Source organism: Paramormyrops kingsleyae, chromosome 11 (assembly GCF_048594095.1).
Source record: "Paramormyrops kingsleyae isolate MSU_618 chromosome 11, PKINGS_0.4, whole genome shotgun sequence".
NCBI classification, from domain to species: Eukaryota; Metazoa; Chordata; class Actinopteri; order Osteoglossiformes; family Mormyridae; genus Paramormyrops; species Paramormyrops kingsleyae.
In genome coordinates this window covers 5,249,704-5,272,873 of record NC_132807.1, presented here as the reverse complement: position 1 = coordinate 5,272,873, position 23,170 = coordinate 5,249,704, and the positions used below count along the sequence as shown (strand labels likewise).

General features: G+C 42.9%; 2 protein-coding genes across 13 annotated transcripts in view; one reads left to right on the top strand and one right to left on the bottom strand.

The window, feature by feature from the left end:
• Positions 1 to 5,172: 5,172 nt before the first annotated feature.
• Positions 5,173 to 12,348, bottom strand: ckmt1 (creatine kinase, mitochondrial 1). Of its 2 annotated transcripts, none has more exons than XM_023814245.2 (10): positions 12,207 to 12,348; positions 10,448 to 10,652; positions 9,487 to 9,685; positions 8,753 to 8,848; positions 8,271 to 8,492; positions 7,890 to 7,975; positions 6,169 to 6,292; positions 5,845 to 5,979; positions 5,515 to 5,640; positions 5,173 to 5,400 (listed from the first exon to the last, which is right to left on the bottom strand). In XM_023814245.2, the coding sequence occupies exons 2-10, from the start codon at positions 10,594 to 10,596 to the stop codon at positions 5,287 to 5,289; spliced, it is 1,251 nt and encodes a 416-aa protein (XP_023670013.1). In that variant the 5' UTR covers positions 10,597 to 10,652; positions 12,207 to 12,348; the 3' UTR covers positions 5,173 to 5,286. The 2 variants fall into 2 exon arrangements, with proteins under 2 accessions (XP_023670013.1, XP_023670012.1); XM_023814244.2 differs by lacking the exon at positions 12,207 to 12,348 and adding an exon at positions 10,815 to 11,246.
• A 3,206-nt stretch (positions 12,349 to 15,554) lies between these two features.
• The window catches only part of furina (furin (paired basic amino acid cleaving enzyme) a), a 69,337-nt gene continuing 61,721 nt past the window's right edge, over positions 15,555 to 23,170 (top strand). For 2 of the 11 annotated variants that reach the window (XM_023814243.2, XM_023814232.2), the window contains exons 1-2: positions 17,126 to 17,620; positions 22,276 to 22,588. In XM_023814243.2, coding sequence (XP_023670011.2) covers positions 22,412 to 22,588 — 177 coding nt within the window. In that variant the 5' untranslated portion in view covers positions 17,126 to 17,620; positions 22,276 to 22,411. Of the gene's footprint in view, positions 15,678 to 17,125; positions 17,621 to 17,704; positions 17,943 to 18,002; positions 18,150 to 18,321; positions 18,503 to 19,119; positions 19,317 to 19,900; positions 20,186 to 20,812; positions 20,990 to 22,275; positions 22,589 to 23,170 lie in introns of those variants that run through there. The other 9 variants (XM_023814234.2, XM_023814239.2, XM_023814235.2 and 6 more) reach the window with 9 other exon arrangements.

The window sequence follows — 23,170 nt, the reverse complement described above, 5'->3', positions numbered from 1 at the left end:
TCTCAGGTGGTAATATCCCTTATCCCTTACTGAATATCCCTTATCCCTTACTGAATATCCCTTATCCCTTCGATAAGGCTTCAGTAGCCCATGTGCTTCTGTCCAAATCCATAGTCTGCTGACCTTATCTCTGAAGGGCCCAAATGAAGCAACGCAGTTTGGCATGCAGAAGGATCCCCACAGAGCTACTGCACAGTCTGGATAAGCAGAGCCAGATGGAAACAGGCTCCAGGCTGGTGGCTCAGGGGGCATTGTTGTTCCTTCACACCTCCGGAGCCCCCTCTTTCGGCCTGGCCTTGGTGCTCTCTGGTGCTTTCACACCACCTCCCTACATTAGCCTGTTCATTCCCTTCCTTCCAAAGCCTATTGCTCCAGGAAGGTGGTAGCTCTAAATGGAGGGTTTTCTGTCCCAGCAGCCCATCTGGGCAGTTGGCAGCCCCCGTCTTTGTGCCTGTGTTTCCTGACATAGGCTCTCATTACAATGGCTGCCATTGGACGAAAAAGGTTCTTGAAAACCTGATGGATTCTTTTAGGTCATTGTAAAATCTGTAAACTCTCCTCAAAACATGCATTGTTCTGATGAAACATTGTTTTTAAACTGTAGAGTCTTCCTAGAGTGTTCCATTGCTTAGACTGAAAGAGATGTACAGACACCTTCAAAACCAGGGCATCATTAAACCTCAGGGCCGTAGAAACAACCAGCCAAAGACAGCAGATGGCAGAGTATATGAGGCCCTTACCCCAAAGCACAAAAATGTTGATACGGTATGTTTATATCAAAAATAACTTCAGAAACAGAAGACTAGATTCACAGTGCTACATCAAGTCAAGGGGAACAAGACAAACTCTCAGTTCTCTGTGGAACTATTCAGTATTCATGATGTCTGAATCCTCAGAGGAGTAATGACATCACAGTCACATGACTGGGGCACTAGTGGTTCTAACTGAAAATGGCTCAGTTTCCATGGTGACCGTGCTGGTTCTGAAGACGAGGCATTGCAGCATGCAGATAAGGCTGGGTGTTTATAATAAATAATATGAAAAATATATACTGTTAAATATGTTCAAAATTAATTTTATGACCAAATACATCATTATGAGCCAAACATATAAAGTATGCTATTAATTCCAGTTACTACAAATAAGACCCCGTTTAATGGATGGACAAATCAGTTGTAATGGAGAGCTGAGTGTGGGGAGATCCAGCGGAACCTGGCTAAGAAGCCCTGAGGTGGAGCATCAGCCTGACATAAGCCACCAAAGGTGCAACTAGACTGAAAGGCTTCTGATTGTGCTACAGCTGATTGATAGGAGATGGGATCTGAATGTATGTAGATCTGTGGGTAAGACTTCATTTCAGGAGGCACAAATAATATGCTATTATACTCTAAATGAATCATGAAGTAACTCTTACTTAATGTATTAATTAACCACAAATTATCCACGATTTGTACTTTAGTAGTAAGCAAGTTGCTACTTAGTTACTAAGGAACTGAATTGAAAAGTGTTGCCATAGTATATTGTGTGCCTATCTCGAGTAAAGTGTTACCAATCTGTGGTACGGTTTTTATGTGAGTCAGCAGTCTGGGCTGAATATTTTGCTGACTTGGTGATGAAATTGCAGCTCAGCTTGGTTTATAGTATTTACACGGGTCATTGCCTCAATAGCTTTTATTGTGGTTGCATGGTATGCTGAAATTGCCTGTATGAGTCACTCATAGGAAATGTCAAGGCAAATTAATTGGTCAGTGTCAGGGCACAGCCATTGATTTGATTTGGTATGAGAGGAAACATATTTTGAGTGCATTTCTTTCATTGCAAGTGGTTGTTCTGTTGATACCTTTTAATTAATCTGATTTAATCTGTAGTTGTATAACTGGTCACCTGCATGTGCTAGTTATCATGCAATGGCTAAAGCTAGAATTTCTATAAGACAATTGCTGAAATGCAGCCAAAAAGTCATAATCACATGGTCAAGAACAAGCCCATTGAAGTAACTATCTTTCCAAATAGAAAGTGACACAGATACCTGAATTACATCAGAGTGTGCAGATAGAGAGAGAGAGAAAGACGAAAAGAGCAGGGACATGCAACCGAAGACGGCCCTGGCTTGCTGAAGCTGTCAGTGTTGGATGGAGAGTGAGGAGATATTTATCAGGGCATAGTAAGACACTCTCTGTTATTTATAATCAGTTTGCAAAAGCACAGGCCTTGTGCCATCCAGATATGAAAGAAATGGGAGCTTCCAGCGGGAGAAAGGATTCATTTCTCTACATGATGACCATTTGAATATGAGGATATGAGACACTAGTGTGTTGAGTCATGAGCAGTTCGTATGTTAGACGTAGTGCTGGGTTCTTTCCAGGATGAGAAGCGGGGTACGAGACTGCCACTATCTTGGCCTAAAGCCATTTAGTTTGAAATCTGATGATCTAATAGCTTATTTAAAACTCATCAGTTTAGAACTCAATATACTCAAAATCGCTGACCCAAAGGTTTTGATGAGCACAGAGAGATCAAAGTTGGTGGTTAGAATCAGATCATTCTCTGTACTAACTTAATGGATGGGCTTTATAAAACAGATATTCACTGTTAACCTGATTGGGAGATTTCAGTTTTATTTTTTTGGCAGATGGGTCCCTCGTGGACAATCTGTATTTGTTTCAGCGTCCAATGATAGTGTCTCTCTCTTGGGAACATGCTGTTGTCTTTGAGTCTGAAGTACCATGTAATCATGAACGCAGCGTCTGAAGTCTCCCCCCATGTCTCTCTTTTAGGATACATATGTACAGGCTGACTCGCTTTCCTCTCTTCGTTAAAGTGAAGCTAAAGGCAGCTGACCTAAGCTAATTCTGTTATAAGCCATTAGGAAGTCAATGCAGGACATGATTGAAGTAGCTAAAAGCTAGTGGTGATCTCTGGAACAGGGAATTTCAGGGCTTGGCCTTAGCATGGTGATTGATCACAAGGGCACAACTTGGGGTTGAGCATCGGTGGGGGGGGGGGTTGGGGTCTAAACCCATTTAAGGGTGCATCGGTTGGTTTTGATTATTAGGTGGGTTACAACCCCTCCCATCCCCCACATAACTCACACCCATGATTGATCAGCATCTCTATATCCACATGCATTCCACTGATAATGAGATCAAGCTGGTCCTAATTGGATAAACTGGACTTGTAGGAACAAATGCAGAAGATGGACATAAATGTAAACAGAGTAGGGAGAGAAGTGTGTCTGTGGTATTTATGGAGTATTTGTAGTAATGAAAATCACTTGTGTTATTTGTTGTTTCCTGAATTCAATTATTGCTGTAGGGATCTTGTTCTTGTAAAGTTTAACAAGCTGCAGACAAGTTTGCTGGCAGGAAACTCTATATTTATTTAAATGTCCAGTGCATGTTATATTTTGGGAAGTATTTCTCCTCATGCTGACCTGATTTTTATTATTAAAATGAATTTTGAGATTTTTCTGTATACAGAACAAAAATGTGAAGGAAAGGAGGTGGTAACGGCAAGGAATAATTTCTGGGATCTGTGATCTCTCACCAGCAGGAGGTCAAGGATGGACAGGTGCAGCAGGTGGTAATTAAGGACCAGGCTTCTCACCTTGTAGAGGGATTTCTCATACGATATAGTTCTCTGGAATTTCAGCTGCTTCATCTAGCTGAATTCCAGTTATGTATAAGTTCCAGCCATCTGATTTCTGGAATCACTGTTGGGGAGCCTGGGAATTTTCCTGGGAAGACGTGGGGGACACTTTGTCCAAGACGCCAATCTGTCATGGGGTGGACAGACATATTCACACATTAAGTGCAATTTAGACACCCAGACAGGGAGGGACTGACCATCCGGTGTCCTGTCCTGTCATGGCAGACCCCAAAGTTCAGGGCATGGACCTAAACACAGAGCTGGAGGGGGGTGTGTATCGTTTCAGCACCATCACTGTGAAAGGCGCACTAATCACATTATTTTGTGCCTTCTGACAGTCTATTGGTAGACTTTTAGAGTACAGTTTTATTTCGCTATATTTTCAGGTAATTTCATCTCCTTTTTCGTTTTATAAATATCGCAATATTGCCCTCAGACATTTCACATATCGCGATGTGATATTGTGAGGCCATAGCTGGAGATGTTCATGGGCCACAGAGATATCTATTGTGCTCCATACATAAACATCTATTATTTGTAGATGTGATTTTTAATATGGATAACCTGGTTTTTTTGGATAGATAATAGTAATTATATATTAATGATTGACTTTTGCCATTATTACTATTATATACATCTTGTATTTTTCTATATATATAATGGCTATTTATGAATAACAGACATGGCAGATAGCGGTAATGGGGAACACAAACACACAGTTCATGGCGGCTGCCTCAGTATTCATCAGTGCTTGAATCCTCACAGGAGTACTGATATTACAGTCACATGACTCGGACAGCAGTGGTTCCAGCAGAAAATGGCTCCGTAACCATGGTGATGTAGCACTTTTTTAGAAATAGCAACTGAAAGGACGACCTTCAGTTTAGTAAGGGGTGAGGGGGACTTAAGAGAATACTAATTAAATACTTGACTGGGTGCCATCTAAAACTAAAATATTGAACTTTTATAATTATATAAAAGATGAATGTATTGCAGGTAGATCAGATTACAACTTTCTGATAAATGTATATATTCATACAATATCAACCAACCATGTTATTTTTAGTATATTTTTATCCCATGATTTCATTCTCGAAATATAAATAGTCGGCTTTCCATATCTGTGGGTTCTGCCCTCCGGATCCGTGGGTTCTGTATCCATGGGTTCCATATCCATTCCGTATTTGTGGATTCAACCGCGGGTGGAAAATAATTTTTTAAATAATAATAAATCCAGAAAGTTATTTTTTCTCTTGTCATTATTCCCTAAATAATACAGTATAACAACTATTTACATGGCATTTACATTGTATTCGGTATTATAAGTAATCTGGAGATTATTTAAAGTATATGGGAGGATGTGTGTAGGTTCTATGCAAATACGACGCTATATTATATAAGGAACTTCAGCATCTGTGGATTTTTGTGTCCGTGGGGGGTCCTGGAACCACTCCCACGCAGATATGGAGGGATGACTGTATTGATATCAAATGCAGAATATAGCTCCAGACTTGGAGTATAATACAGCGTGTCAGAGAATACTTTATTAAGTTCAATGTTCAGTGTTGAGTATAGAGCACTTTAGTTATGTGAACATGAATGTGGCAGCAGTAGTCAAAGCTGGGCTCCAAGGTCAGTCTATTTGAACTGACTGATCGGAGATGGGATCCGGATGTCCTGTCCCCTCTCCAGCTTCTTCTCACAGTCAACCAAGTAGTTCACCCCATCTATGACTGTCTGGACGAGCTCGACCTAGACGCAAGAACAGAGAGCGAGGTCACACCTCTGAGTGATCTTCACAGAGACGATTTTTCTGCACTCATAAATATCTCCATGCAAAGATGGGATTCCTGCTGGCCATCTCACCTCCGACTTTCCCAGTCGGTCCAGGTTGGAGATGTCAAAGGTGCCCCCCACCGCTGCGGTGTCCACGCCCCCTGTGCCTCGTTTCTGAAGACGCAGATTTTCCAGGATCTTGGGGAAACGGGGGTCCTGCCATAACAGGAACATAATTAGCAATAAGTCATTTTTCTGCTATGTCGATAGTTTTATCCAAATCAAATTGACCTGTTTTAGAGCTGGGCATTTTACAGAAGCAGTTATTTTCCATGAGGTGTCCTTCACTACAGCTCTACCTGACGCTACTCGTACAATCCACTAGGGGGCAGGGGGGAGGGGCTTGAAGCATGCAGGTACCTTGCTGAGTCGAGGCAGCTTGACGTGGACGCCAGCCCTTAGGCCAGTGCCCAGGTTGGAGGGACAGGTGAGGACGTAGCCCAGTCTCTCATTCCACATGAACTCCCAGCCTTTCTCTGTGATCAGCCTCTCCACCTGATAAGACCAGCACAGGTCAGAGGTCACAGCAGTGCATGCTGGGAACTTAAAACACATCCACATCCAAAAGAACCGATTCTATGTGCAACAAATTCATGGTGTTCAGATCATTGTACACTTAATATCACAGTTTGGTACTCTCATGTGTGCATTGGTGCAATACAGCCTATGGAGGTGTCTCTTTACCTCTTTGAGTCCTTTACAGAACCTCTCAAACACCCGCTTCATGTTGCCCCCCTTCTCCATGGAGATAACACGTGAGTGGTCTTCTTCGTTGATCCATATGAGGAAGGTCTTCTGATCGTTGTGCCTGTTTCAGCCCATAAGAAAGGCTCCGGTAATCTGAAGGGCAAACATGCTATTTCTTCCATCTCTTAGTCACCCCCTGTGCAGTGGCGATAATTTTGGTTCTACCAGGTCTGAAAAACTTTAAAACGCATGCAGTTTGCCTACAAAATACAGAAGGTGAGGAGGACTTGTTCCAGTGGTGAAAGGAGAGACAAACATGATGAATAATTGAGTGGGACCCTGACTTGCTGGAGAGCGAGTTGATACCGATGCGGCAAGGCCAAATGTTATTTATGGACATTAAAAGGAACAGGGGATTAATAGAGAACTTCTTGCTATGGGTGGAGAGGACAATTTCCCTTCTATATACAATAATCATCCCTAATAATAACTTTGGTCCTACAACACCATCTGCTTTATCCATCCATTTTTTTAACCTACTTGTCCAATTTGAATGGGGTGTCACATCTAAGGGCAATTTGATAAATCCAGTTCATCCATCCATCCATCCATCCATCCATCCAAACATACATACATACATATTTTTGTACCTGCTAATCCTATTCAGGCTTGTGGGGGGGTCTGGAGCTACAGGTACAAGGCAAGGAACAGCACCAACCCATCGCAGGGCATATACACATACATACACTTGCAATTTTGTAACTCCAATTAACCTCCTGGAGTAATTGAGGTTAAGGGCTTTGCTCAAGGGATCAATGGTGAAATCACAGACACAGTATCCCAGCCCACTAAGCCACACACTGTCCCCACATATACTGGTATACAGACGCTCCTCTACTTACGAATGAGTTGCGTTCCGAACGGCCGTTCGTAACTTGAAATGTTTGTAAGTTGTTATTCAACATCATTTTAAGGGTATACGCAAGTACAAAGAATTAGGATGCTGGGAGTCGGCACGCTACGCTGCTGCGCGGCGGGAGTAGCGGCCAGAAGTCGTGCTAGGCGGAATTGGCGCGCAGAAAAAAAATTGATGTTGCGGACAGGAAACGGGAGCCCAACGAACACAATTTGGACTTACAGTCCTCTTCATTCGTATGTCTGAAAGTTCATAAGTTGAAACTTCGTAAGTTGAGGAGCGTCTGTATATGAATATATATTGACAGCGATATCCAACCTACACCAACTATTTGATAACCAGGGGACCCATGGAAAACGTATGGCCTAGTTCTGATGGCAGGCTGTTTCATTCGGTTCTTCTTTTGTTGCGACAACATTTTTTAGAAGGAAGCACTGCATCATGGGATACAGGTGGTCAGGGAGGACAGCAGTGGGCGGTGCTACACTGACTATCTGCCAATGGAATGAGCTGGGCCTGAGCTACCATGGGTAAATCCGTCATCCTCCATTATAAACTTGCAGGATCCTCTTAACACTGGAAACAAGCATCCTGACTTGTAGCTCAGCTAGTCTAGTCGCTAAAAAGATGCTGTCCGTCCCAGATAGGCTCTATTTCACTGCATTTCTGTTTCTAATGGCAGTTCATGCCTTCGTTAATAATATTTTTTATTGTTTTTTACCAAATCTGCAATGTACCGCAAAAAAGCTGCATGACATTCGAGCTGTTGTTTGCAGTTCTTGGAAAAGGGAACCACACTTACCAGATTCCTCTGCCGTCTGGCCAATCTCTCGCCATGCCAGCACAGGTCAGGAGTGGAGACACGGGCTTGTCAAACAGAAAGTGGTCCTGCATAAATAAAACAAAGAGCGAAAAGAAGAAAAAAACACCCATTAACAACATCTTTCCTCTTCTGTTGAAATACGATGTTTCTAAATATCTCTGGCTCAAAAATATATATTTTTTATGCTCAAATTTATGGTTGTTATCTTTTTAGTAATATTCCCATGGTCTTGGTGAAATATCAGTCATATCAGTTTCTGAGAGATACAGTGCATGTGGGACACGTATAAGACACACATGGGACATGTGAGGGACACGTGTGGGACACCTATGGGAGACTCCAGTGGCGGGACATTCTCACATCGATGAGCTGCTGCTGCTCCTGCTCCGTCATCTGCACCAGGCTGTAGTATCGACCCTTCAGCTCCCCTTGGAGTCCGTTGAGAGCGTCCACCACGACCCGCTCCACCTCCCGGCGCTCCGCCCTGGTACAGGCCGGCGGCAGGCTCAGTCCGCGGATACTGCGGCCCGTGCGGACCCGAGAGGACAGCACGTAGCGCTCGTCAAACATCCCCGATCTGATCTGAGAGAGAATCCACCATCAAGATCCTCAACGCAGTAAGCGAACGGCCCTCTTCCAGGTCCCGTGATGAGCACCGTTTCTGGGTTTGCTTTTGCGTTGTAATTCAAAGAGGCACATAAAGTAATCAACGATTGAAAAATGTACAATTAGAAGATTAACCAGCCATTAGTACACTGTTACACATTAACAGAAATCCTGGTTATGATATCTGTGGTTTAGGTGTTTTTCTGTTTGATGCTGTTCCCTCTGATCCTACCTACCTTGCTGGCATCGAGGTCGGTGGGATGCGTCATCGTCATGGGATCATAGCCGTTGTGTCTCTCTTTGATGACGGGATTAAAGAGGTCAGCAAACACCTGGAAACAATACAGTGGTGGTGAAATCCGAGTCCATGTTGGGCAATAAGCAGGTAGGGAATGAGCAGAGCAGCCTGGCAGAGCCCAAACCCAGGCTTCCTCTGCAGCGTTGACGTCCCCACTGGGAGCTCCTGGGACATGTGCCTGTTACACCAAGAGGTCAAATGTCTCCACCCTTAGCTGCAATTTAATTTAGATCACCCCCCCCCCCCCCACCCTGACTGCAGCACAATTTATGAGCATTAGAGAGCTTCACCCTGATGAAGAAATTCACATAAAACTGCCAGCGAGTAGAGCAGCAGGTTCACTGTTCCACATCCGGGGGGGGGGGTGCAGAACATAGATCACCCCCTCCCTCCTACCTTCTTTAGTACAGCTCTGTTTTGGTCATTCTTATGTAAACATAATTTTACATTTATTACATCATTCTTCATCTCTTCCAGGGTGTGTGGTCTGGTACTCTGTGCCATTCTGGGATATGCATCAGGGTTAATGGTATAGATGGATGGATGAATAAACGAATGCTATTCTGCCCAGATGGAAATACGTATCTTTCCGTATTATGTTACTTTTTTGACTTCCGGACACTAGCCAACACAAAGACACCCAACTGATCCTCAGTACTAAAGGTCTGTTACCTCATAGGTCTCCTCATCTCCAGCCACCATTCCCACGGTCTTGATGAAGGGATGTCCTGGGTTGTCTACACCCGTTTGGATGGCTTGGTCTAAGGTGTAGCCATTGGGGGTAGTTTTGTCACACAGCTTGGCGTAGATAGCGGGGGTCAGGTTGGAGGCCATACAGTTGTTATGTTTTCGCAAATCGGGGTATTCCGCGCTGCCGGGAAACAGTTATGCAATTAACTATTGTATTTTTAAGCGGACACGTTATTCACATATATCACCATTTAGAATTTTAGAGATCAAGTGATTCAAAAGCAAATGACATTCCTGGCATGCATGTGCATTGGCAGGCTACGTTAGCTTAGTATCGCTGATAAATTGCCCCCAAAAATGAATAATTGTATAATCCATTGTTCGTCTACTCCGATTGTATTTATAATATGGACGATTGTATAAACTCAGGGGAATTACGTGCACGTTTTGCGTTTGTAATGCCATATAGCCTATATTCACAGTAAATTTTTCAATAAAAACGTAACCTCGGAAAGACTGGAATGAATGTCACCATTGTGTTAAAATAAATTGATACTAAAATATCATTAAAATATGGGCGAACTCATTAACCCCAATAATTGATTTTATTTGGAAGAATTTCCAGAATATTCCCACCAGAAAACATGCCAACCTCCCAAGAACCCAGCATGCAGACAGATCAAAATCATTTCACACCACAAAATCAAAGATGAATGCCATTCATTAAATTCCTTTAATGCATTATTAAATGTCAAGCACGCTATCCAGCACCGCTAGAGGATGGACTGATCACAGGAGCGACATTCCGCTGTGGTGGGATTACGGTGCGGAACATTTTAAAATTTCCATGAGAGCTTCAGAAAATATACTTAACCTATACGAGAAATTGATCAGAATCGAATACAAATGCCGAATACATGACAAGAAGCATAAAGTGGGTTACCTGGCAGGGTAAATTCTCCGAACCTGCGATCCAGCGCTGACATTTTGCCTGTGCATCAAGTACCCGGTCGCCAATGATCCCGCACCCACTAGTGACAATATGCCCACGGTTCTCTTAGAGGTGAAAACCTTGGTGAATGTGCTTGCCATGATGTGTCCGCAAATGCAGGCAGTCAGGAATAAGCAAGGCTTGGGTAGAGTCGGCGCTGGAATAGAGCGTTTGGAGAGCAGTGGATCAGTATGGCAGTCGAGGCTACAGTATCGTACGTGTTATGAATACAGCCGAGAAATGACTGCATTAGGCGAGCAGTCAAAGACTGCAGCCGCAGCACTTTACCATCCCCCAACAACACCAAGCGCTCCTTTACCTGCTCCGTTACATCTACCCAGGACAAGCTCCACAAAACGTCAAGGAAAGGAAAAAATAGCTCTTTGTACCCGCTTCCTTCTCAAATATAACAGGCTCCAGTTTTGATCAATACCGGGCCGTGCGTATGTGCTTCAAATTTAATAAAAAAAAAATATCAAACCAATGACAACAATGTCTAAAGGATTTAAACAGTGCGCTAACTCACAGCGTGCCCACTTAGGATGCAATGGAATGTAACCATAGCTAGCTATAACCGTAACGATTAATTAGGCAGGTTTAGGAATAACGATCGATTAGTCATAACTTTATCCTGCCTATAGCCTATATGCTACTGCCTATAGCCTAGTGCACTACACTAATGCTGTATATAGTCTACAGTTCCATATGATTTGTACGAAATGAGTGCACTTAAGATTACGGAAGTATGCTACTGAACAGAGACAATACTTAAAATAAATTTAAAATTCAACCATCCCGATTATAATTAATATAAAAAGTAGACGCAGCTAGGCGTAATTGCATTTACTGTGGATTAATATATTCAGATTTCCATCCGCTGAGTTCCGCCCGGTGGCAAACCGAGTTTGCTTGACTTCGAATTGATAATTGATATTAATGTAGCGCGATTCAGTATATTAACTCTTTAAGCCCATGTTAACCGCTTTAGCGTCACACACAGCGTCATCACACTACCATCTAAACGAATGCTTTACGACGTTCGTGGGAAACATTATAGTAAGACTGGCTTGGTTAGCTTCAGGGCGTCACTTGAGGACATAAATGTACATTCCCTTGAACTTGTACGTTTCCTAATTTTTTGACCAATCCAAAGTGTACCTCTTGATATCTGCCAGAACCATAAAAGAACGCATGTCCTTGTATGCATAGAATAAAATATAATAATTTTAAAACTATTTTATGTGGCATTCAGCAAAATCCAGAAACTGCATTACACAGAGTGCACAATCCAATATTCTGCTGAATTTAGATTAGATAAAAGCAGAATATTGTGGTCATTACTGCATCTTTTTTTTGTATATTCCATGGGAAAACAAATGTTTTAAGAAAGAGTACATAGGCAGCATATATGTAAAAAGAAACATCTCACACTGATTGACCTGTAAATTATTAAGTTTAAACATTTTTTAGTTTTTGTAACTGTTTTTTGTTTTTAGTTTAATTAGATTACATTATCATATGAATTTACTGAGATCAAGCAATATCCTGTATCAAGTTTCAGAAAACGTACATTCAGGTGAAAATGTCCCACTCCCCGTCTTGTTACACAAATCATCTTTCTTGCAAACCTAGAACCACTTTAATAATATAAACACTTTTAAAATGCTCATTAGACTTTCTTTCCCAAAGCGGAAGTGCTGTGAGTTCTTACCTTGTACCAGGGAGTGAGTGACACTGACCTTCAGTTCACCTTACAATTTCAGGAAACATATGAAAGGGTGTGTCTTACTCTGTGTCGTCTCATCACTGGCTACCTGAATATGGGATCAGTTACTTGACCTGACGTTGCTCTGTTGCTGAGAAAAAGAAAAGGATTTCTACGGCCCAGCACGCTGACAGCTCTAAAGTCATGTAGCTAGTTAACGCTTTTTACCACAATCAGGGCAATCCTGATCCAAACACAGGTAAAAAGTGGACTCATTGCACTCAGTGCACAATTTGTACAGTAAATCGTTATGATTCACCATTTCAGCCAGGAACATGCACAATGACTCCGCCTACACGCACATAGATCCTCGACCTTTGTAACACGTTTGAGAAGAGGGCCAGGTTTCCAGGTGCTTGAAGATAAGATATGCTACTCCTTTAACAGGAAATGCTGTACAGGAAAATGATATCCTTATGACCAAACCTTCATTCTTCATATATTGTATAGCCATGGCCAAAAGTTTTGACAATGACACAAATATTCATTTTCACAAAGTCTGCTGCCTCAGTTTTTATGATGTCAATCTGCATAAACTCCAGAATGTTATGAAGAGTGATCAGATGAATTGCAATTAATTGCAAAGTCCCTCTTTGTCATGAAAATGAACATAATCCCAAAAAACCAATTTCCACTGCATTTCAGCCCTACCACAAAAGGACCTGCAGACATCATTTCAATGGTTCTCTTGTTAACACAGTGACAGTGTTGATGAGGACAAGGCTGGAGGTCACTCTGTCATGCTGATTGAGTTAGAATAGCAGACTGGATGCTTTAAAAGGAGGGTGGTGCTTGAAATCATTGTTCTTCCTCTGTTAACCATGGTTACCTGCAAGGAAACATCTGCAGTCATCACTGCTTTACACAAAAATGGCTTCGCAGGCAAGGATATTGCTGCTAGTAAGACTGCACCTAAATCAACCATTTATCTGATCATCAAGTAGAGAGATTTAATTGTTGTGAAGATGGATTCAGGGCACCCAAGAAAGTCCAGCAAGAGCCAGGATTGTCTCCTAAAGTTAATTCAGCTGCGGGATCAGGGCACCACCAGTGCAGAGCTTGCTCAGGAATGGCAGCAGGCAGGTGTGTGTGCATCTGCATGCACAGTGAGGCGAAGACTTTTGGAGGATGGCCTGGTGCCAAGAAGGGCAGCAAAGAAGCCACTTCTCTCTGTGGGCAGTGGTGGCTTAATGGTTAGGGAAGCACACCTGCAATTGAAAGATTGCAGGTTTGAGTCCCTGACCAGCAAGGCACCACTGAGGTACCCTGAGCAAGGAACGACGTCACATATGGGTCAAATGCATTTCGTTGTTGTGTGCTGTGGTGTGTCAACACTGATCACTAAATTCTAATTCTAAAACATAAGGGACTGACTGATATTCTGCAAAACAAACAGGGATTGGACTGCTGAGGACTGGGGTAAAGTCATTTTCACTGATGAATCCACTTTCCAATTGTTTGGGGCATCCAGAGAAGAAAAGGTGAGCACTACCATCAGTCCTGTGTCCCGCCAACAGTAAAGCATCCTGAGACCATTAGTGTGTGGGGTTGCTTCTCAGCCAAGGGAGTGGGCATGACTGAGGTTGCCTAGGAAAAATTGGGTCGCAGTGCAACAAAAAGTTAAGAACCACTGCCATAACAGCTTTAATATACATTAATAATAATTATATGATCATACAATTATAATCTTTGTTATCATCATATTAAGTTTGTTATTAATGTCTAGTAATGCTGTTAAGGTATGTTTGGATGTTATGGTATATTTAACATGCTGCTTATGAATGTTCTATGAATGCATTATGAAGGCACACTGAATGTTCTATGAATTAATTATGAAGGCACACTGAATGTTCTATGAACGCATAATGAATGCATTATGAAGGAATAGTTGTAAAGAGTTTTTGAATATTTTTATACTATAGACCACAATTCTTCATATTTTTATTTTCCATAGGTACAATAATGCTTTTATTGGCAGAATAAAAATGTTTTCTGAAGACCAACCTTATGGACCCCAAATTATGGGAAAACCACACAAAGAGGAGAGTAAATATGCAAAATCTGAACTAAGAACTACACCCCAATATAAATGTGACATTTATAGCATTTGTTAGCAGTGAAGTATCGTGCTTGAAGAACTCCTGGGGAAATGTGTTATGTAGACCCTCTCCACATGTCACACCAATATTACTGGATCCCTTTAAATGTGCAACATTTCATAATCATGCAGAGAACAGTTACAAAAACACCATTCTTGATGATTTGTACTAATCTTGTGTGCCAAAGGTCGTATATTCCACAAATTCCATCACAAAAGAGGTACTCAGTATGTCTGAAGTATCAAAAGGAATTAAACTGAATGAGCAACATCACAGGTAAATGTTTTCATTTATGGACAGAGGCCATGGCTGCCATTTTGAATTAATATGTATAATTTAACAGTTCAGTGACGGAAACCATAGCAGCCGCTTTGGAAATGTATAATTTAACAGTTCATTGGTAGGTGCAATGGCAGCCATTTCGGAAAAGTACTACAAGTTCAGTGGTTCATCAGTGGTCCCCATGGCAACGCCTTAGGCTGGTAGGTAGAACTGAATGTTTCTCTCGCATATGGTATGATGGTGACTTACTAACATGCAGAATTTAAAAATATAATTAGTTATCGTTATGCTGTCGTAAATCATGTATTTCAGCAGATACCTCACTCAAAATCTCTACGTTTATGTTGACTTTTGTTCCACAGGATTTCTCCACCACTCACAGCTTTAATAAACTATAATAAATCACGGCTAACTGTCACATCTGCTAACAACTACATTCGGCACAGCTTTGTGTGTGTATATGTATGTTGACATTCGCGTTGGCAGGAAGCATTGATGCAAATCTTTATTTCGATTAACAACTCCATAAACAAGTAGCCTACAATATTCCACACATACTTCAGAAATGTCAATATTTGCCATGCCAAAATGTTTTAAAGAAGGGGACTTGTGAACAAGGTTTTGTCATTCTTATATTACTGACTTCTAAGCTTAATCACTTTATTGACGTGTTCAACTAAATTAAAAATCACGTTGCCTGGCGCGTTAGGTGTTAACCATACATCCTGTAAACCTGTTCTGTAGAATGTTACACTCTGCCACTGAAGGACTGGATATCCTGGCGTATTTTTTGTATTAAATTGACATATAAAATTAATAAAATGAAATAACTCTTTTCCAGAGCGACAAGCTGTTAAACCATTTTCATCAAATGCTGGCGTTACCTGCTCACACAACGCATGCGCACAATGGGTCGCGTTTAATTGTGTAGAAAAGTGCGAGTTTTCGCCTAGGACAGGTTCGGGCACCCCATTGGAGTCATGCCGCCAAGGACTAATTAACCTTAACCTGGATGCACAGTCACATGCATCATTCGGTAAATATCCGTCTTCAAAATCCAGCCAAGTTAAAAGGAAACGCGAGCCGAACCAGAAGTTTGTCTTAGTTTTACATTTTTTCGTCGTGAAACTTTTCTGTTCATTCACAGAGCATAAACGCCATATAAATCCTTTCCATAAAGTATGTCGTACTACGGCTCATTGTATTTCTCTCTTAAGTTATATAGCATAAATTTACACACTTTGAGTGATATTTTGTCCTCTCCCTCACTTTGGCGGTAGTGTAATCAAACAGTTGGTTGTCGTTTCGTGTAACTCGATTTAATATAGCTCTGCCTAATATATAGGCCTAGATCTAGTTCATTAAAGTATGCAACCCAGATGGCTACGTTTCATGGACCTTGTACAGACGCCTTAATTGATTTGTTTCACCATACTTGGGTTGTTATTCTGCCTCGTTTCTGTCCTACAGAAATTTAGCCATTCATTTCGTAATAGTAATCATGGTTAAGGTAATGTGACGGGAATAGACTGCGCACGTGTTATCCCATGGATTTTTAAGAAAATCTCATTAGGAAAATATTATTGTCACTTAACCTGTAATTCTGTAAAAAACAATAGCCTAGATTTTAGAGAGGGGAGTACATCACAAAGAGGGAGTTAGATGACGTGTGTTTGTTTTTTTTCTTGAGTACTAGCTGTTATAATTTTGGTACCTCAGATGTCATAATCCTGAGTTTTCAGGCTGTCGGAAGTTCCCCAGTAGGGCGGCCAGGTGGCGATGTTTACTATACACATCGAAATCTAAAGCAGGCTATGGACCCTGAACTGAAAATGAGTACGACACCAGCCTACTTCATTTTTCACGGGGATCCTTAAGATAGAGGGTTTTCGCCATGTCTCTGGTGTCCCAATAATTACCAAGAACGTGAAAAGCATCCCTTTAACCTTTCTTAAACGTTACACTTGTAAGTGGGCATTCACTGGAAGCTCAGCTTAGCCGCGGTTATGTCAACTCCTCGGCTGCACGTATGGTTGTAATGTGCCAGATTTGTACGTCGCTTTGAAAAGAAGCGTCTGCTAAATGAAAATAAACGTAAATTTCACTGATTACCTTTATTCTCGAAATATGTCTGTGAATGTTTAGTTAATACTTGTTTGTGCCGTGTGTGGACTGACTTGTCTGCCAAAAACAAGTTTCTGCAAAATGAATGCGTTGTTCATTTCTGGCGTGCTTTCATCGGCCAGTAGGTGGGGGTAGATCATTGGTTTTATGTAAAGTGGGGAATTCAGTGGAAAAAAATGTCTGCTTCTCGCAGCCGACTCCAGATCAGTGGTAATAGTCATGAAATGTGGGTAAGTGCGGGCTGCGCACTGGTTCTGAATCGGTTGGCAAAAGACAGAAAGCAAGCATTGGAGTTGGAGTAAAGGAGGCGTGCCCAAATAGGACTCGTCCTGCCGGAGCGTTCCCTGACAGTGACGTGTTTCCTGGGGCATGTGAACTACTTCTCACTGGAGGTCGTAAAGGAGGGGGGAGGTGTGTTTTGTGGCTTTTTTTCCGTGAAAAACAGATTGATTTGAACCGCGAAGGAGCCATGGGTGGCGTAGGAGTTTCAAATAACCGCCCAGTGCCCTAACGCGCTGTTTACGCAGCGTAATGCCGCGGTTGGAGAGGTTATTGCGTGCGTGCTTTGCAACTGAAGACCACCGATAGGGGAAGGGGGAGAAAAGCACAGGAAAGTTCCCCTCTGTATTCTGATAATACTGCATGTGGAAGTGGTATGAAGTAATGCGCATTAGCCTCAGTGAAGAGTCAAGAGATCCCTGGCTCCTTAAGGAATTGCCGCTGCACACCACGGCCATTGCCTGCTTGCCGGCTGGGGAGGCGCACCGGGAGCGCTTAGAGCTACGCCGCCGCAACAGACCCTGAAGCCGGGCGCAACCGAAACATGACGCCGCCACTGCAGCCGGTCGTCATTAGGTACAGTGGGCTGCTCTACAGTAATATTGCTATCGACGTGTAGAGTATTTGCGGTCAGATGAGTTCATGGTGTTGGGCTGGGTTTAGTTTGATTGGGTGGGGGCCAGCAATAAAGGAAGCCATGGGAAAAAGCAGACTGTCCACCGAGAGCAGAGACGCACGTTTGGCAAACAGAGTCGGACGATTTCAGCGCGTTCGTGCTTAGCTGGACCCGTAGGGACCACCTCCCGAGAAAATGGATCGATGCAAACATTCAGAAATATTCCCTTTTTAAGTTAGCCTCCGGGTGGTGCGGGGGGAGCAAATTGCTGAACTGTTTGTGGTAAGATACGCGCTATGACGTCTGTACAAACCCAGCTGTTATAACCTACTGTTCTTGAATGTCATGTTTTTGCTGTTTGGGAGGTGCTACTTAAAGCCAGCTTACAAAAGTTTCACCATTCGTCCGATCTCGGGATCTGGTTGGTAAACTTACTCGGGACATAGTGCTTGTCGAAATATGTCAGCAATCGGTTGTGTCACAAGTATGGTAAGTTCATTTGAAACTTGGGTTTTGTTTAGCTACGATTCCAGTCTGAAATTACCACGAACACGTAGATAAACAAGTGAAACAGTTTAACTACTCTTTGTTTACATAATACGCATGATGAATGAAAACCCCAGAAAATTCGCAAATGGGACGCGGCGGGCTGCCCCTCCGGTAACCGGAGACTCCTCTATGCTGGACCTGGTGCCATCGGATCCCGTTACAAAATGTTAAATAATAAAACGTAACCTTTTATAGTTCCGCTTTCAGAGTATTTTATCTTTTCCTCGTTTCACCGTGAGCTGTAGTCAAGCCGGGAAGTAAGGTACAGATGTGTCCAATCGAAGCTGTTGCAAGTATGCGCGTATTTTTATAACGGGTGTATGTAGCCTGCGTTGATTTGTATGACCTTAAGATAAGCTGTCTTTAAAGCAAAAACGAAACATTAATGGCATTTTAAAGGTTTAAGTAGCTGGACCTGGCTGGCGTTTCCTGATGTTGGACATGCGATGGTTATCGGTTTGATTTTTAGACATTTTGACTGGATTTTTATTTATCATGGATATTGTCGTTTATTTTCCTCTTCTCTTAGATTGCGAGGTATTTGCATTATATTTTATTTTTTATTGCTTTAATTTCGATGTTCTTACCTATGAATGTCCGATTGGAACTGTGATTCGCGCGCTCCCTCGCTCCTTATGGACGAAAAGTTTATATTAACGGGGGTTTAATTGCTTGTTTTTACTTGCTTTAAAACGAGTCGGTTTTATTGTTGAATTTATTCAATTTGCAGTGCATCTTGGCGCATGGATTCTTTCATATGTTGGCTATACTTATTTTCACTATACTCGGATAACACTTATTTTAATATGTAGTGAAGGTGCTGTGTACATATTTTGAGCTGCAGGATTTTTTCCGATGCAGTTTCACTCGATGTGAACCCAGCATTTACAGACAGACTGGGGTGACTCATTGTCGGATGTGGATGATGTTATGGCCTTATCTCGTCTCTGTTGACTCACAGTTCAGGTGGAGCTTCTACGTTTAATTTTGTAATCTGCCGGTCCTGCAAGCAAAATGTAATTTTCTTTCGTGCGAGAAACCCACAGAGATCCTTAAAGTTTCTCATGCTGCATATTGGTCTTGAAATGCGTGATATTTTGCAGATTGGTAAGTCTCCTGGGGGCCTTTTGAATATTAGATCAAGGACCTTGGTTTTGTAATGTTGGACATGTCCTTTGGATCCACGACTTCAGTTCAAAAGTCATAGATTTCTCGCATTAGTTTTGAATAGCAAACTTGATGTGTATATTATAAAGATATATCTCTAGGTGACCTTGTGTTCTGAACACAGTGATATTGAACTTTTTATAATTTCCACATCTAAAGTAAATTGTAGAACAACTTCAAAACCAGAGTTAATTTTTCATGCTGGAAGTCGCTGGCATTGGTTATCGTTGCCCTTCTCCAGATGTTTGAGTATTTGAACTCGTCCAGTTTTTTTTTTTAATCATGGTTATTCATGGTAATACTGGGGTTCGAGGTCACCAAGGGATGGATGTACATTTGGGATGTGGAAGAGCGCGGAAGTCGTGCTGGCTGTGTTGCTTGTGCGCTTCACATCGTAACGATAGATAGCGTAGACACAAACGGAAACTTCGAGGTGAGCGCCCGTAAATTTAAATGCAGTTTAAGCCATGTGGAGGGGGTGGTGGCGGTCTTGCTTTGGCAGTATTTGGCTGTGAATGCTCTCTGAGTGGAACCAGCCCCGTTTCTGGGCTATAAGGAAATGTGGTGTTGGGTTGCTGGGGCAGAAGTGTGCGTGAGGACGGCTGACTGAGCCATTTGGGGGTGTGTTCTGCTGGTTGGATTGATGTATGTGTCTTCATGAGCATCGGGAGGCGGGGGGCGGTTGTTTGAGCACAGGTGAGAGTGATCTGCAGATGTCAGATGCAGTTCTGTCTCATTTCCGTCAGGAAGGCATTTACTTCTTGAAGTAGAATTTGAAGAAACAAGATTTTCTTTTGGCGAAGATTAAGGTATTTCTGTTTTTCTGGGTAACTGGTAGAGAATAGCAGTCATTCTTTCTGATGAGCTGCTGTTTAGCTTATGATCACAGCATTGAAGTCTGATGCTCAGGAAAGGTACTGGCTGGGAAATGCAACTGAAAAGCCAAACTGATAACCATGGTTGCTAACTGCAGGAGATGGCATTTTCTGTCTGAAAGGGAATGTCTGATGGTATTGTCCTCAGGCTTTGCTGTAGTTTTTTATGGCTTGAGTAATTTAGCCATGGTGTAATGAAATGATGATGACTAGTCGCTTATGCTTCGCTTTCTAGTGAATTTGCGTCGTTCTTGTTTTGTAAACAGGAAGCAGAGCAATTGCAGTGAGGATGCCAGGGTAATTTCATCACCACTGTGTGCGTTTTTAGCTGGTTTGCTAAAAGCAAAATCTTTTTTTCTTGGTCACATCAAAGTGTTAATTGCAATCTGTGATTCTGTATGTGTTTTAGAATGCTTTTGGATGGCGTCTGTCAATAAAGGGTATAGCAGGTCGGGTGCCGAAGGCAGTCTCCACAGGGCTGCAGGGAAATTAGTTATCCAATTTGTATTTTTTCCAGGACAGGTCTCTGGCACTATCGTGAGTCCAGTTCTCCGGTGCTGTCTCGGTGATTGTTGTACTTGCTATTTGAAGGTTCACTCCTTGTCCAAGAATGTCAGGTTTTGTTCAAAAGGGTGAAAAAAAAAGAAGCTTTTGAAGAATGAGGAAATGTGTATGATAGCCAGACGCAGTTCAGCATCGGTTGGTTCATGCCAGTGGCTGCCAGGAAAGAGTTACTAGGTAGGTAACACTCTGTAACACCTCTCCCGTTTTCCCAGGATTAAAGGGTATGACTTTAACTTACATTTTTTTTCCTGCACTTTTTTAGCGCTGCTCATGTAGTAATTGTCGGTAGTATTTTTTGAGATGGATTCTTGTGAATTCCCACAAGCCAAATGTGCACCAGATCGAGATCGGGGTGTTTCCCATTTCCGTCCCTGTTACGTGTCTCTATCGCCCCTGGGGAGCCTCTGGCAGAGAGAGAACCTCGTCTAACCGCTTTCGTTTGAAATGCTTTGGTCTTTGAAGAAATTGTGAGCTCAGATTTGGCCCCCTCCCCTCCCCGACCGCTTGTTCGCCTCTGGCTTCTCGTTTCGACGATGAGTCGGAGCTAAGTGAATTTCACTAGAACGGGCAGACTGTGGTTTTATTTTTCTTTTCTGGTGATGCTGTGCGCAGTGGTTTGTGTTGCTGAAGTTCAGGGCTCCTGAGATGAAGCATCTGCTTTTCACCTCAGTGGCTTCTGGGAGATTGTCTGGCCTTTTTGCTCATTTGCTCTAAAGGATGGTTATGTTTCTCTCTTCAGCTGAAATAGAATTTTTGTCTAAATATGAGCTGGTTTTACTGTTCTCTAGTTTTGTAAACCTGTGTCTCCTTGGTTTTCATTTTTTTTTTTCTCCCTTCCCTGATCGGTGTTCCTTATACAAATCCTTTTATTTCTGTTGTCCGTACAAGTACTGTGGTGTTCTGCGTGTGATTTTTCCCAAATTGACTGCCATTTGAAGCCGATCCGTAGGTAACTTGTAACGTCTGATATTTGTTAGTTTTTGCCTTGATTTCGCTGCTTGTTATGTGAACCCCCATAACGGAAAGCGTTGTATGCGTCATCCCCCCCCCTCCTTCTCCACAGTCCATTTTTGGCACTTGGCCTGCCAGGGAGCGGAAACTCACCCAAGGAAATAAATATTCAAATTAACACAGTCTACGTCTGTAGCCGATATCTGTGAAGGACCCGGGTCGTTTTCAGTTGCGCGTCATGGTTTTGGTCGGAAAATATTCTGACCTTAAGACGACCGCGTCTGAAGTGGACTGATACGGTTAGGGAGTGTGTTTATATAGGAAGCCGTCAGCTGAGAATAAGCTGTACCTCAAACTGCGGGGATGCGAGCTCACGATTTAAACATGGCAGTACATCGGTGTCCGTAGCCTTGGAGATTCGTCTGATTACCGCTTGGGCTTTCTTCCCCAGGTGGTTGTCTTGGTGAGTATGTGTAATAGATTGGTGTTTTGTCCCTGTCTCCCATCAGGTGACCCCTTTCTTGCTGCGCTGACTCCTCCTTGCCTGTCGGGGTCCTCTTGACAAGGCCGCACGCTAAAGTAGCTGTGCTCTGGGACTTCGCCTTGGGACCTGCCAGCAGGTGTCCCCCTGCCCTGTCCTTCTCCATGGACCTCAGGCTTCCCCATCTCCAGCTCTGCCCCCTGCTGGCCCTCCTGGCCTCCGTGGTCGGCCTGTCCCTGGCGGAGCTGGTCTACAGCAACTCCTGGGCTGTCCACGTCTCCGGCGGTGCGGAGGCAGCTGACCAGATCGCCCAGAAGCATGGCCTCGTCAACCTCGGCAACGTGAGTTTGTGTGAAGATGAATTGTTCTTTTATGAAATCCGGCTTCTTCGTGGTCATGATTGCAGTCCTGTAAGGTATGAGTGTGTATATATGATTCCACATTTTATTTTAAGGTATTGTTCAGCATCTGGACAAAAAATTGCTGAACAAAGAATACATTTCCTCTGCCTTGGGTAGGCACACATCTGACCCCTACCCCCGAAGACTTTAATACTTGCCTGCAGTAATTCCAGCAGCTGGTAATTGCAGTTTGCTCAATGCCTCTTTACACTGTAGGTGTTTAGTCGCTGGTGACCCCGGTTTGTACTGAATGTAAGTACCTGTGGTTCTCTGCTTTGTGGACCTGGCCTTCAGCTCGAGATTTAATTTGCTTTTCTGGGCTTTCGTCTGTTTGTTTGTATCTGTGAGCCCAGTTTCTGGGTATGTGCCTATCCAGTTCCCAATTGGGTCTGCACTGGCCCAGTGCCACTTAGAATGGAGCTGCTGTTTTTCTGAAACTGAACTGAAAGGGCAGGCATGTTGGCCGTCTGTACCCCTGCCAGCGACTCCACTCCTCCGCCTCCAGAAGCATCCTGACGTTAT